General features: G+C 33.8%; 1 protein-coding gene across 8 annotated transcripts in view; it reads left to right on the forward strand.

Moving 5' to 3' along the window:
* MLLT3 (MLLT3 super elongation complex subunit) overlaps nt 1–16,570 on the forward strand; it is a 300,025-nt gene that overhangs the window by 21,075 nt on the left and 262,380 nt on the right. The window contains exon 2 of one of the 8 annotated variants that reach the window (XM_056806667.1): nt 9,693–9,747. The exons of the other annotated variants lie outside the window; for them this stretch is intronic. Within the exon in view, the coding sequence (XP_056662645.1) occupies nt 9,747 (1 nt within the window). The 5' untranslated portion in view covers nt 9,693–9,746. The remainder of the gene's footprint in view (nt 1–9,692; nt 9,748–16,570) is intronic. 8 annotated transcript variants of the gene reach the window in all.

The following is a 16,570-nucleotide window of genomic DNA, read 5'->3' on the forward strand; positions in this document are numbered from 1 at the left end:
ATGTAAAATCTTGTGTCCAAATTATTTATGATTTCTTTAAGTTTTATTTTCTTTAACAAAATGATAATACAAATGCCCTTTTCCCTTACTTTTCTTCATCTGATTTGTTGTTACTTCATCTTTTTCTGCCCTCCCTGATTTATATTGTTAAAAACTAGGTAGGTACAGTCATTCTATATATTGCCATGCTGTATGTTGCTGCCACTAAGTAATACTACTTCATATTTCTTTATTCTCTCCCCGTAGCTCTTCAATTCTTTCTCTTTTCCTGGTTTGGTTAAACATAAACAACATAGATTAGTTGATAGAGAACTGACCTTGAATCCAGGAAGACCTGCCCTCAAGTCCTGTCTCTGACACATTCTGGTGGTATGATCTTGGGCAAGTCACATATTAGTTCTCTAGAGCTCTAAATTCAACTCAAATAGAAACAGGGCCACCAAACCCCATGTGTATATCCTTGGTTGACTTGAAAAACCACATGCTAACATTATCAATATTCTGTTGTATTTTTATTTATTTTGTTAAATATTTCTCAAATAACATTTGAATCTGGTTTTGTCCACAAGGGAGTGTTACCAGAATCTCATTTTGATCGAGGCAAACTTTTTCACATTATAAATTGTAGGGAGAAGGTCAGCTTTCATTTATAGAGTGAATGTTCTTTTCTGGGATTTCCTTATCCCAATAAAGTCACATTTTTAGTTCTTATCCTGTTATAGCTTGTTTCTAAAAATATGTTTGTTTGTTTTTTTTTGTAATTTCCCCCCTTTAATAACATCCTTAGATGATATTAGAACTTAAAGTTCTAACAGTAGGGATAACTGTGTCAGAGGATATGGACAGGTATGTTGTTCTTGCCATCTTGTTTTCCAAAAATATTCCATTAAATGATAGCTCTGTTAGCACTTGTAGCTAGGGTGCTTGTATTTTTAGAACCTTCCTAGAATTGGATTTATTTTATTTTAGTTATTTTTGCCAATTTGATGTCTCTAAAGCGATACTCCTAAGTTGTCTTCATTTTCATTTTTCTTATTAAATTTTAAATTACTAAATTATTAAATTTTTTAAATGGATAGTGACAATATGCACCTCTTTAAGAAAGGACTTAGTTTTCTATATTTTGTGTTTGTGTGTGGTGTTGTTTTTACTGTTGGAGAAAAGAATTTGTTCATAAAGTTGTTGATTTCATATAGATTGTGAATGACATGCCATTTCCAAATTAAAAATCCAAAAATGTTTTTTATAGAACAAAATTTATTTATTTTTGTCTTTTCTATTTCCTTTTGTTTAATAGACATAAGTTGTCCTTTCATGTAATGTAGCTTTAAAATTCTAGATCGAAATCATTTATGAACTTAGCAACTTTTTCCTTTATCTTCTTTTTCTTATAGCTTTGGTTAAGTAGCATCTCTGAGTTATGTCAGATATGATAGAAGTGGACTTTACTCTTGTTTTTAGTGAGAATGATACATATTTCTCTACTCTATATAATATTTTTGTTTCAAGCCAATTTTTTGTCATTTTAAAGAAAAATTCTTTAATTCCTACTGTTTTAAAATATAAACAGAATATTTAGATTTTTCTTGATATGATTTATCTTCTTAAAATTGAACTATTCTTAATGTCCTTAAACAACTCCTTTTTGATCTTGAGACATTATGATATATTTTTGCAGTCTTTTTGCCACTATTTAATATTTCTTTACTGATATTCATTAGAAGAGGTAGAAGAGAATAGTGTTATCATGCATAGAGACAGCAACACCTGGATTCAAAACTTATTTATAACATTTATTATATGAATCTGGGTAAGAATTTAAACTGTGGGTCCCAGGAAATTTCCTGTAACTTATATTCATAATCAAGTTATAATCTACATGTCTTAAGTTTTTATGAATGGCAATACACTTTTGCTCCCTTTCTCTTAGCTAAGGTTTGGAGAGTAGAAGAACCATATTTGTCATGTAGACAAATGGTTATGAAATCTACTTCTTTCTCTGTTTTTGGAAAACAGTTTAGGTTCTAGGGATCATTTGTCCTTTACATGTTGGATAGAATTAATTTGTGAATCAATCTATTCCTAATCTCTTTCTACACAGTGGTTTCTTAGGGTCTTTTAAAATTTCTCCATCCAACATCAATTTAATTACAATTTCTTGTTTTCATCAGTTATTATAGGTATTTTATTATTTTATTATTTTTTATTCATTTCTTATATAGTCTCAGTTTCTTGGCTCAGTTTCTTTAGTTGTTTACAATACCATTGTACAATGGTAAAGCACTAGCATGAATGAGTTTTAGGATACTGAAGAAAGAAAATTTACATGGGATACCTACAATATAATCATTCACGTGTCTAGAGAGCAGATTTTAGTGTAAAACAAAAGATTCCAGTGAATGCAGAATAATTTTGAGAGTGAGGGTGGGCCCTGGAATCTGATAGGAGTAGAATGAAGGAGAAATTTGAGGTGACCCAAATTTCTCTATGTATTGTGATCTTTCCATTTTGATAGTAAGAATCTATTTTCATTTCTTTTTTGCTTAGATATGAAAATCACAATTTATGGTGGCCCCAGCCCCTCTGCACAATTCTTAGTTTGATTTATTAATTTATTCCTTTATTTTCTATCTTGATAATTTATCCTTTATTTGAATAATTTCTTTTTTATTTTGTATTAATTTGTCACTCAGAGATCTTTGATGTTGAGTCTACAAAAGAAAAGCTACTCTGATATTTGGGCTTTTTGCCATAAATTGTGAAGTCATTTTTATTTTTTTCCTTTTTAATTTTTATTTAGAATATTTTTCCATAGTTACATGATTCAACCCACCCCCTGCTTTTTCCTCCACCCTCCCAAAGCCAACAAGCAGTTCCTCTGGGTTATGCATATATTGTTGTTAGAAACCTATTTCCATGTTATTCATATTTACAGCATAATGGTCTTTTAACATCAAAATCGTAATCACATCCCTATCGCACTACATGGTCAAGCATATATTTTTATAATGTATTTCTGGTTCCAAAGTTCTTTCTCTGGATGTGGAACTTTCTCCTAAGTTCCTCTGGATTGTCCTGGTTCATTGCATTGCTACTGGTAGAAAAGCCCATTACATAAGATTGTACCACAGTGTATCAGTCTCTGTGTACAATGTTCTCCTGGTTCTGCTCCTTTCACTCTGCATCAATTCCTGGAGGTCACTCCAGTTCACATGGAATTCCTCCATTTCTTTATTCCTTTCAGCACAATAATATTCCATCACCAACATATACCACAATTTGTTCAGCCATTCCTCAGTCAATGGACACCCCTCCATTTTCTAATTTTTTGCCAACCCAAAGAGCACGGCTATGAATATTTTTGTACAAGTTTTTTTTCCTTATCATCTCTTTAGGGTACACACCCAGCAGTGGTATGGCTCGATCAAAGGGTAGGTATTCTTTTAAAGCCCTTTGTGCATAGTTCCAAATTGCCCTCCAGAATGGTTGGACCAATTCACAACTCCACCAGCAGTGTATTAGTGTCCCAATTTTGCCACATCCCCTCCAACATTTATCACTTTCTTTTGCTGTCATATTGGCCAGGCTGCTAGGTGTGAGGTGATACCTCAGAGTTGTTCTAATTTGCATTTATCTAACCAGGAGGGATTTAGAATACTTTTTCATGTGCTTATTGATAGTTTTTATTTCATCCTGTGAAAACTGCCTATTCATGTCCCTTGACCATTTGTCATTTGGGGAATGGCTTAATTTTTTGTAAATCTGACTTAGTTCCTTATATATTTGGGAAATTAACTTTTGTCAGAGAGTTTTGTTATAAAAAATGTTCTCCCAGTTTATTGTTTTCCTATGAAGTCATTTTTAACATTAAATGTTCACCTTATTTTTCTTTTTAATAGGCATGCTTCATTTTAAAACCGATCTTTGTTAAATTTTATATGATCTATCCTGATTATTTTTTATTGCAGAAAACCTTGCACAAGTCAAATTGGAATTTTTTTCAGATGTGATGCTTTTCTTTCTGGTTTCTCATAATAGCGTATGGGATATCAGACTTAGATTCAAGAGGTTTGGATTCCTACGTTCATAATTAGTTAAGCTCTGGAACTCATTTTCCTCATCCCCTAAGTGGAGATACCTACATTTTACTGACTTTGTGAGAGGCAAATGAGATGTTTGTAAAAACTGCTTTATAACTATCAACTGTTGTCCTCCTCCTCCTCATTGTTATTAATTATTGAAATCATCTCTATGATATTGTTTTTGAAGCTTGTCAATGTTAAAACTATATGAGTTAAATTTTTGGTTGTTTCCTCTTGACATTGCGTGAATTCTACAAATTTACCTGTAACATGTTCCTTATTTGTATTTTTTTCGGATAGTTTTTCAAATTCTCTTTTCTCCAGATTTGCTACCTTTATTTTCATCACATCCAAATCTTTTTCCAGTAGTGTTATTTTCTGGTTTCAATTTTTTGCTTCCATTATTCTTTCTCTCATTTTCTCTACTGAAATAAGCAGTTAAAAAAATCAGTTACATGATTGTACTTAAGTGTTCCACCTTTATGTTTTAAAATCTTGAGTTTTATTATCACCTTGGCTTAGTATTCTTTAATTACACAAAATATCTTTATTTCATATTATTTTTTCCATTTCTTCTTTTACTTGATTCATAATATTTTTATTTTTTTACAAATTTTATTGTACTTTGAGAAAATTCAGGCTTTGGTTCTGATGCTACACTATTTTAGATGATATTACATTGGATTTTCAACTCTTTCAAAAATCGTTAATGTTTTGTCAGAGATGTTCTTTGATTTGTTAATTTTTAAAATAGATTTTTATTTTGTTGACTTATTTTTGTAACCCTTTTTTGAGAATTTTTTCTTGCTCTTTTAAAGGAGATATTGAGCAATTGACTTCATTGTGACCTCTTACTCTGTCTTCCTGCTGTTTAAATGGTTTTAATCAGCCTTAGTTCTGTTTTCTTCACTTAGTACCTCCTATAGATCTATTGTAGTTTTTAGTATTTTTATTTTTAATATTTTATGTTGCAATGTTTCATTAAATCAATAGTTCATCTTATTTACAACTATTTTTTAAATTGTTTTTCATATAATGCTTGTTCCAATTTTCTTTTTCTTCTTCTTTTTGGTCTTTTTCTCTTTCAAATACCATCTTTACCATCTAGTCTTGGAAGCTGATTCACTAGGTCAAAGAGTACAATCACATTTATAGGTCTCACTTTCTTTTGATGTAAGTTGGTATTTCAAAATTGTTTTAATTTATGTTTTTCTGGATTGTAGATTTTCCCAAATAAGGAGTTGTCTCTTCAAAGCCATTGAAAATCCATTAAAGAATGAATGTTAAGGCTCTTTTAGTTTGTGTCTTTTCCTTAATGATAGTTTTTAAAGGCATATTTACCACTAATATATCTTTTAGTCTATTTAATTTTTTATTTGGAAGCATTGCTTTATTTTTATTTAATCAAATCTATCTATTTTATTTCTAATAATTTGTTTCTGGAGTTGAAACAATACTTTTTCCATTTATTTGCTGAATAACATTTTTCTTCTTCACAACTGAAGTAAATATGCCATTCTGTTTTCCCAGTTTATAACAAAACAAAACATATCACCTAAATGTTTTTAGGACATTATATATGAGTTGTTTTAAACTCATTTAAATGCAGTGTAAAAAATGAAAAGAACTTTAGACGTCATGTAGAGCCAAAGAGATGTGACTTGTCTAGCATCTCAGTGAGTGAGAATTTGTCATTGGGTGCTCTACTTTGGTTTTGGTATCTTGCATTAATTGGTTATTATTGTAGTTGATATTATTTAAGATGATTGATTTGTGATTCTTCTAAAATGAGATAAAATAGTATGTGATTGAATGTGACTAAATTAATTGGAGGTAATCTCTTACATTGTGCCTAGAGTAGAGCTTCTTTAAGCTTTTTGCAGATGTGTGTGTGATGATGATGAAATCCTTTAACAATCTGGTGGAGCCTATGGACTGAGCCCTATTCAAAATAATGTTTTAAAATACATTAACCTAGAATTATGAAGGAAACCTATAATAAAATAAAATCATAAAATTATTTAAAAGTTGTGATCCACTAAGCTCTAGCAGCAGGTATAATAACTGTAGTAATTTTAAAGCAGTGATGAGTGGAAATGACAGTTTGAGATGCATATAACAACCTTCATGTGATGTGAAAATACCTTTCACTACCCATGTAGATTTCTGTTGGTGACAAAAGTCACAGTTCTGCTAATGTTATTGTGGTTTGTTACCTATGGAAGGAAATGCAATGTTTCAGTTAAAGGTTAGTGAAAGTGAAGGTAAGATTCCCCCACCTCCACCCCCATCCAATCTGAAATCTATCCAAGGACTTTTTGGTGGGAAGGCAGGGACAGGTCATCCATGGAGCCAGGTTAAGAACTCCTGGTCTAGAGTAATATCCCATAGGTAGTAGATGCATGATAAGTATTGGTTTTAGAAATAGTATATTTCATTAAATCTCATCCCAAAGAGGATTATTGTAAGGTGAGATGCTGACTTGCGAGATTCTGTAGCTTTTATCTGTCACCTTAGAAGTCATTGGATGAGCAAGTGATATAGGGAGAAATGAAATACCAGTCCAACAAATATCAATTGCACAGAGTGATTTTATGAAGAGTAGAGAAAATTGAAATGGCCCTTAGAATAAAATATATTTAACATTAAAACTATCATTTAACCTAATTTCAAAACACATTCAAGGTCTTTTTATTAAAAAAAATTATAAACCCTTACCTTCCATCTTAGGATCAATACTATGTATTGGTTCCAAGGCAGAAGAGAGGTAAGGGCTAGGCAATGGGGGGGGGGGTGACTTGCCCAGAGTCACACAGCTAGGAAGTGTCTGAGGCCAGATTTGAACCTAGGTCCTCCTATATCTAGGTCTGGCTCTCAATCCATTGAGCTGCCCCCATTCAAGATCTTTTAAAATGCTTTAAGGTCATTATTATGATAAGGATTGTTGTTCAGTCATTAAACGGTGACTTTTTATAGCATAGCACGCCAATACTGTACATAGAGTTTTCTTTACAAAGATACTGGAGTAGTTTGCCATTTTCTTTTCTAGAGGATTGAGGCAAACAAAGGTTAAATGACTTGCTCAAGGTTACATAGTTTTGGTGCCTGGGGCCCAATTAGAACTCAGATCTTCCTTATTCCTGGGCTGGCACTCTATCCCTTGCACCACCTAGTCATCTTCTATGAAAAGGATAGGAGCTCCCAATGCTGAAACTCCCTCTACCAATGCAGGTTGATACCTTCTGTACAACTTATAGTTTTGAAGTTCTATCTAGAACCTTGAGAGGTTAAGTGATTTGGATTGAGTCACATAGCTAGTTGACGTGTCAAAAACAGACTTTGAATGTAAGATTTTCTGATTCCAAGGTTGAATCTTTATTCACCCCATGGCACTCTGCCTGTCCATCATGGATATCTATTATTCCTGTCTGTTACTACAGAAACCAATATGGTTGCTTGACTTTTGCATAAACACGAAGAAACCGTACTTAGAAGTTGTAATCACGTAATATCTTTTGTTCCTCTTTTGACTCCTTTTCTAGTTCTTATAAAAAATAGAGGCATTTAAATTGTATCTGTATCACTAGAGTAGTAGATAAGGTAATCTCTAATTCAGAAAAGAAAATCCGGGTATTCTGATTGTCCACATTGGCTATTTTCATTGATCAAATTCAGTGGCTAATTGATCAGTTCTTACCTTCAGTTTTCTTATTTAGGAACAAACTTTTAGGAGACTCATCTTCTCCTACCTTCCTCTCACATTCCTTCTTTCTTTCTCCTTCTCTGAGTTGTATGTGTGTGCTTATATAGTTGTGGTAGTAAAATGCTAAACTGTAATCGTTTTTTCTGTATTTCAGGTTCTTGGCTAAAATTCAAGGTATATGGGGATTTACTTGATAATTTAAAAACCTTTTCCTCAAGGCGTATGCCCTTATTGTTCTTCTATATGATGATGGGATTATATTTAAGTGGGCCTTAGAAGCACTTTGTCAGATTGCATCTCATAACCTCTCCCATGACTCCCTGAAGACTTCTGTCCTCAATTTGTGAATCATCTATTTTTAGCAGTCCATTATAGAACAATGCTAGAAGTAGAACTTAAGTGATCCTTAAAAAACTTTCAATTCAGGTAATTTTAAAGTTGGTTGGACAGAGAAGAGAGAGATATTTTTCCATATATGGGGGGACGGAGTGGAGGGGATCTGGGGCAGAAGTAGAAGTCATTGCTATAAAAATGAATATATGTGCTTTGAATTTGTCATTTGGTTTACTTTATGTTGTATTTATATTTATTTTACTATTTCTGTTTTAGAAACTACTTCTTAGTTTTGATAGCAACATAGTGAGCTTCTCTTTCAAGCTCTATTGAAAACATAAAAATGAATCTGCATTTTAGATTGAATTTTCTTACACAAATTGATGTGCTTAGATTGTGCTTATTCTGGCAATGCAATTTTAAAATTTTATTACTTGCAGATAAAAAAAATGATAGAAGTAAAAAGGATTTGGGCAACAAATTTGGTATTCAAGTTATGCAATCAGTCATTTGGAATACAATTTTTTTTTCTTCAATACAAGGTGTGAAAGTATGTGGAACAAATAGGAAGCTTTTGTTTAGTATTAACCTATACTAAAATGGACCTGTTGTGTCTTATTAGTTTCTCTTCTTTTTAGTACTGGCAAACATCTTTAAACAACAAATAGTTAGTGAGAAGAACATAGTTCTCAAAATAAGTCTTAGTGATTGGAAGATGCTCTTCTACTTTTGGGGATAATTCATTCAATGAAGTATATTGACATTATTGTTGAGCAACTTCTGTGGTCAGAAAAAGTATGAAAGAGTGTACTATGAGATATAAGAAGTAAAGGAAGTACTGAGCAAACATTTGCATTGTATGAAATAAACATTTTCTGCTACTTTTTGGGAAATAATATGCATATTTAAGGCAGATAGTCACAAAGGATTTTCCATTATGAATATCTCCCCTTGGCTGGCAGGTAGGGATGGTGGAGGATGAATGAAAGGGTGAATTGAGGAAGATTGTTTTTCAAAATTGTTTTTTATTTTCCTCTTAGAGATAATTTTCTAAAAACTATCTGTTTTAATGAATAAAAGTTTGATTTAGCCTCCTATTACATTTGACCTGATAATTTATATTAAATTCTGTGAGGAAATTAAACATTTCATTGCTTATCAATTTTATGATTGTACAGGGCATATTCCAGGAAATTTAATTGTAAACGAAAATTAGAAGAGACACTGTCAGCATTGGTAGTCTCGAAAAGTTATTTGACTTTGACACTTTGAAAGGTGGGTGACTTCTCCAACATGAACACTCCCTTTAACAAAGTAGATAGCAAGTTCCCTTTATTTTTTCTTTAATAATAATAATAATATTAGCTAATAGTTTCATTCTATTACACTTTAAGGCTTGCTGACCATTTATAAATATTCTCTCATTTAAAAAAGTAACTAATTGCAATAACTCTTACAGTAATAGTGAATAATTATAATGTCCATTTCTGTTATACTTTTAAGTTTTGCAACATTAAGCCTATAGCAATCTGATAAAGTAGATAAGTACAAGTATTATTATCCCCATTTTACAGATGAGGAAGCTGAGACTTCAAGAACTTGAATGACTTGTGCCCGGTGACAAAGCTAGTAAGTGTCAAAGCTTGGAGAATGTGTATATTTCTCCACCTCTTTCTACCCCAGACCAAAATGCTCTAATGCTTTTCTCCCCATCCATTAAAAATATTTGAGAGACACATATTAGAAGGAAATAGTATTTCTGTTCCCAATAGGATGAGGATTACAAATGGGAAACCAAATAAATTAAAAACATGCTGAAGAATAAGCCATTGGAAATTCTTTCAATCCTTTTTAGAACACAGATCCTATAGATATTATGAAAAAAACAAATCCCTTTTTGCTTATGAATACTTTTGTGAATGCTAAAGTAATCAAAGAAGTTGCCTTTTATCATGCCTCTATTCTGTCACTGGTTGCTTCCACTAGCATATGAAGAGCAGAACACATATTTTGTTCCTAGTATGAATTTTAATTTAGCCTTCCTTTGATTTTAGACCTATTATTACAGCTCTGTGGAACTATTTACCATTGTTGGATACACCAGTGAGCTCATCAGTGTGTCACTTTCTCCCCAGCACAGGTGATCACCCATAGTTTGCTTTCTCATTGAGCTATCCAATATTCTAGGCACTGTCTCAGGCTTTTAGTCTTTTGTGAGTACCAGTACAGTATTTGGGTGATCTCTCTATTTATTCTTTCCACATTCCTGGTTCATCTCTTTCCTTATGTCTTCTGAGGCTTTACTGTGTACAAATCAACTTGGGTAACATGCAGCAGCATCCTTGCATCTTTCCATTGTTCTTTGAGCCACCTGTAGTTTTGATTCTTCCAAGACCGTGGGGTTCCATGATTCAGAACTATCTATCATTACTAGGATGTTATTAAAAAGGTGGATGTATGTATATGTGTGTGTGGGGGGGGCAGGGAGCAATTTGTGATAAGTGAAAGTTTTGGGGAATTCTGGGTCCCCTTCTCTATACACAGCATGATATCTGTCCATCCCCAGTTAATTAATCTCATATCAAACTTTCTTTGGGTTTCCTCTCTGTTCTAGTATTCTTCACTGTTATTTAAAAATGATACTGTGAGATCATTTGCAGTCTTCCTTCCATATTGTTTTGCTAATGAGTTGGTATTAGAATATAGCCAGGGCAATTGGTATTTCTCTTGGCTGTAATGTCTTACCTTTTGACAGGGAGATTGAGTGTGTGCTGACTGAGGTGATTTCTGGGCTGGCATCTGGCTACCACTGCTGTTCCTGCTGACATCTGGCTATTGCTATTACACTTTCTAAGAAATGTAGATTGAGTTACAGTTCATTTATCTGTACACATTTCTTATTTTTTACTACCAGCGTTTAGATGGGTGGAGATAAAGCTGTTTAAGCTTTTCATCCTTGTTTTTTCTTTTAATTTAGTGTTGATTTTGACCTTTGATTTGATCAGCTAATCTCACTGAACATAGTTAATTGTGGAAATCCTCTCATGTCCATAGCCAGTGGTTTCTTTTACTATTGCTGCCCCTCTTCCTTTTCCTCCAACCATTACCACCACCTCTAATACTCCCACCTTCCTAGCTAGCATTATGTAGTGCTTTAAGATTTGCAAAGTGTTTTGCAAACATTATCTCATTTGATCCTCCCAACAACTGGGAGATATAGGTATTATTATATCCACTTTACAGATTGAATGAGGTAGAAGAAGAAGAAGAACCAATGATTAGGTAGGTAGTATCTGAGGCAAGATTTGATCTTAGATGATCTGGATTCCAAATCCTGTGCTATATCATCTATATCTATATTTATAGAGTATCGAGTATATATATATATATATATATATATATATATATATATATATAAAGATCAACATGGAATTCAATTGGTCTAGCAGCATTAGAGAAGACATGGCACTCTGCTGCTCTGCTCTCCATCTTCCCAGCACCAGAGGAAAATTTTTGCATGCTTTACCCCTTTGTCCAACCTACCAAAACAAGCAATTCCTCCTTCAACTCTTTCAGGTAATGAGGGGGCTCACAGACAGCTTGAATTTGCCCTCTGGGCACTTTTTTGAATTCAGAAAAGGTTTGCCAATGCTGGTCCTAGGTAATTTGGGGTTGAGAAAACTTGTTTTCCTAATACAGATTGGGATCTTCTCTGCAACTTAGTCTTAGAAAGGATAAATGATTTGTCCATGGACATATAATGAGTAGGTGTCAAAGCCAGGAGAGGACTTGAACCTAGTTAGTTCTTCCTTTCTCCAGGGCCAGCTCTCAATCCGGTATACTATGGCTGCCTCATGTTAAGATAAAGTTAATTTTGTCATTTTTTTCAGGTTTTGCTACATTTATTGCCCTCTAACTTTTTAAAACAAAGATTATAAATAGGGACAGATTGGTAGCCCAATGGATAGAGTTCCAAGATTATAGTTAGGAGGACCTGGATTCAAATATAACTTCAGACACTTCCTAAATATGGGACTCTGTTGGGCAAGTTACTTAACCCTGATTACCCAGCCCTTGTTGCTCTTCTGTCTTAAGAATTGATAATAAGATGGAAGGTAAGGGTTAAAAAAAAAGGAAAGAAAGACTATAAATTGCAAAGGAGATGACTTCATTGCTTTAAAGAATTTCTTCTTCTGGAACTCTTTATTCTAATGAAATCAAAAGTTCAGTCTCTGGTTATAATATGCGGGCATTAGCTTCTCAGTCATCTCATTACTTAAATCCAAACTCATCTTCCAACATTTTCCACAGACTACATTCACGTTTATTTCCCCTTCCAATAAGAATTTATTAAATTCCCCTCTCTGTGGAGGCACTGGGATATATTCTGGAGATGTGACAAAAATTTTAACAATTCCTGTTCTCTAGAAGCTTGCATTCTACTTGAGAATGTTGCACGTTCAGAGATAAATAATTAAAAAATAGCGAAGTATGAAATGAATACAAAGTTAACATCTTTGACTAACATTTGGGGAATCAAGAAAGGCCTCTTTCAGAAAGTACTTCATTTGAGATGAGCCTTGAAGAGTCGTAGGGGATTCCAAGATGGAAAGGGGGTGTGGAAAAGAATTCTATGTGTAGGATGCTGCCAGTGTAAAGACTCAAGGGTGGGAGATCAAATATATCAAGATATATATGATGTAGAGATTAGAGAGTCAGCATTAGGCAGGGTCATCTTTGTGAGTTGAAATCTGGTGTGTGACCCTGGGCAAGTCATCTAACTCTGTTTTGTTTGCCTCAGTTTCCTCATCTATAAAATGAGCCAGAGAAGGAAATGGCAAACCATTCCAGCATCTTTGCCAAGAAAACCTCAAATGGAGTCCCAGAGAGTCAAGCATCATTGAAAAATGACTTGACAACAAGATATATATTGTCTTAATGTGAAGGTTCTTGTTAATATTTTTATAGAACTTTTTTTTTTGCTTCCTCTTTATAATAGATTTTGAAATGTCATGTTGTTCTGCCTTGCTGATCATGGGCATCTCAAAAGGAGGTAACCAAATATGATATGGTTTTTTCTTGCCAATTCCTTTGTTCATCTCTGAGGAGAATCTGTTGAGTTGTCCTTTCATTTACCTGCAACTTATTTATAGCCTTATTGGTCCCTTTTATTGACAATATTACAGAATAGCAAACAATTTTAGAGTTAAAATGGACCTTTGAAACTTTCTAGTTAAATTCCCACTTGACCATTTATCTCCTTTGCAACATCTCTGACATAAAGTCAGTTCCTAGCCTCTTCTTTTTTTTCTTTTTCATTTTATTTATTTTCAATGAACCAATATTTTTTCTTCCCTATCTTACCTTCAATTTAAAGAGAGAATGAAAAACCTCATGTGACACTTATTGTAAAATAAAACAAGATTCCCACATTACATTGACAAGCCTAATGACATATGTTTCACCACTTCTTCACAGAGAAGTGATGGGTTCAAGATGAAGATGGAGACATTTTTTGGATATGTACTTAGCCTCTTCTTAAAGAGCTTTGGTGATGGGACAGTTTAAATTATTGTTATTGTGATTTAAAACCTTTACTTTCTGTCTTAAATCAATATTTGCTATTGGTTCTAAGGCAGAAGAGTGGTAAGGGCTATGCAGTGGGGGTCAAATGACTTGCCCACAGTCACACAGCTAGGAAGTGTCTGAAGCCAGATTTGAATCCAGGACCTCCCATCTCTATCCCTGGTTCTCAATCCACTGAGCCACTTAAGCTGCCTCTGACAGATTGAATAAATAAATAAAATTTAGTTTCCTTCCATGAAGCTAAAAATCTCTTTATGACTGCCATCCATTTCTTTCTAGTTCTTCCCTCTGGAACCAAGCAAAACAACTTAAATCTCTCTTCTTCTTCTTCTTTTTTTTTAAACCCTTACCTTCCATCTTAGGATCAATACTATGTATTGGCTCCAAGGCAGAAGAGTGGTAAGGACTAGGCAATGGGGGTCAAGTCACTTGCCCAGGGTCACACAGCCGGGAAGTGTCTGAGGCCAGATTCTCTTCTTCTTAAAAGTCTTTCAACATCCTTGTTTTACCTTCTGAGCCTCCCCAAGTTATTTCTTCTGTTAGGTTTTGTACTCCAAGTGCCTCCAGCTCACCCTGATGTAGCAGTCTCAGTCTTGCTATTGTCTAGAATGACTTCTATTCATGCTAGTTTGACACTGGTGATACAACACTCAAAAGTGAAAAGAATACCAAATTGTGATGAATTTAGAATATCGTGGGGCCACTATCTTCTTCATTCCAGACACTCTGCCATCATTAACTCAGGCAAAATGTATTTTTGTTTTCTTTGAATTTTTGCCATCTACTCATATTCTTAGGACACATAACATGTACAAATTTGGTGGTTTAGCCATGTTTCCCTCATCTTGTACTTGTGAAATTGATCTTTTGAACATAAGTGTATATGACTTTAATGTTTGTTCCTATGAAAACTTTATTTTACTGAATTTGGTCCATTCTTCTAGTCTTGTTGCCCATGTTGAGTTGTTACTGTCGTTTAACATGCTGGCTATTCTTTTGAGTATAACATCATCTACAAAGCTGATAAGCATGTCATCTCTCCCTTTATCCAAACGACTGAAAAAAAAAATGAACAGAACACGCCAAGCTTCCCAGAGAGCTTCCTTCACATTGACACTGTACCATTAATGATTAATCTTTAGGTCTAATTTTTTTTTCCAACTAGTTTCAAATTCCCTTAATTTATAGTATTACTGCAGGCATTCTCTTTGTCTTTTCCCATGTAAGGATGATCACTCTCTATTTAAATCTTATTTGACTATTGCTATACATTTAATCATATTATAACTTTTATCATGATTATTTTTATGTTTTGCCTTATATTAAAGTATAAGTTCTTTGAAGGCAACTGCTCTTTTCTCTCTTATATTTCTAGCACTAAGAATTGAATTTTTACATATGAATAAGCACTTGATAAAAATAAAATTTTTGCTGTGTTTTGAATTTAATCTTCTCTGAGTAGTTACAGCTTCAATACATTTAACATTTCATCTGATCAATTTAGAAAACACATTTTGTATCACCAACCACTTAAACTAAATAAATAAAGAGCGCACCTCTGATTATATCTAATGTATCATGGACACATTTAAAGTTGTTTTTGTTTTGTGTTTCTTTTTCTGATGAAGGAAGAGAGAGAATAAAAATTCCAGCTGTTAAAGTAGATCATTGTTTTTTGTCCCTGGCCAAGTGATTGGTCCTCAAGCTGCACTGGTAGTATTGATAGTGATATGTTTTTAATTGAATTGAATTTAATAAAATTTATTAAAATGCCTATTACTTGCCAGGAACTGCTTGGTATTGATGTTATAAATAAGAAAAAGAAAGATATTTCTTGTCCTCAAGGAGCTTGTGATCTGATAGGCGAAGACAACTCACAAAAGAAAGCTGCAAAAGGAGGGGGAGCATAGGGTACCAATTTGAGGGCATCTTGTTTTACAGGGTTGAAACTAAGCAGAACTGTAGGTAGGGAATGGAGTAAGCTGAAAGTCTTATTTTTTCCCCTCTATAAAAGAAGACTTTGGGAAGCATTTAGTACTCCCTTCTTCAGCCCTTTAATCAGAGGGGATGTTGGATGTCTCCATGTTGGAGAATCTATGTTATGCTTGTGGGAGGGAGTTGCTCCCTTCCTCTTTCCTCTCTCACCTGAGGTCATTTCTCACATAACCCATCCCTCTGCCCAGTGGACCAATGGGAATGCTTCTTCTCTCATTTGGGGTAAGGTGGGGCACTCAGTCCCTAGATCTCTAAAAGGTTTGCCATCACTGGTATAGGAGGTGGTAAGGTGTGTGAATATCCAATCTATTCTAGCAGTTTGGTAACGAGATTAGAAGTGATGAGCTTATTTTGGGAAGGATATTTTGTTACAGAGTTGACAATGTAAAATGTAGCATAATAGAAGAGTATTTCAGTTTGCTTGCTCAAGCAAACCTTCCAGAAAGTTTATAAGTTGGATTTTTATTAATAAGATCATATGTTAAATGTTCTGCCACAACCTGGTATTTTGAAAGAATCATTCAGAGAACACATTTATGGCAAAGAATAATTTTTTTGCTTTATAATTTTAGATTTTCATTACTCAAATTTTCTTAAATTTGGACATATTACACAACTTGGCAGCCCTAAAAACATCAACTTTCTCTTTTGTTTCTCAGCAGGTTGACTTGAGATTAATTCAGCAAACATTTTTAAAGCACATTGTTTGCAAGTGATGGTTTGAAGGACTTGGGGGCTAGGGAAAGGGTGTAGATTATTCCTGGCCTGACTAACAATTGCTTTGTATGAGTCAGGTTGTGTTGAAATCTTAGGGCTGTTTTTTTCCACCAGTGTCTGCTTTTCCAAAGTTGCATGTCATAGGGTCATACCA

The sequence above is a fragment of the Monodelphis domestica genome, chromosome 7 (assembly GCF_027887165.1).
Source record: "Monodelphis domestica isolate mMonDom1 chromosome 7, mMonDom1.pri, whole genome shotgun sequence".
NCBI classification, from domain to species: domain Eukaryota; kingdom Metazoa; phylum Chordata; class Mammalia; order Didelphimorphia; family Didelphidae; genus Monodelphis; species Monodelphis domestica.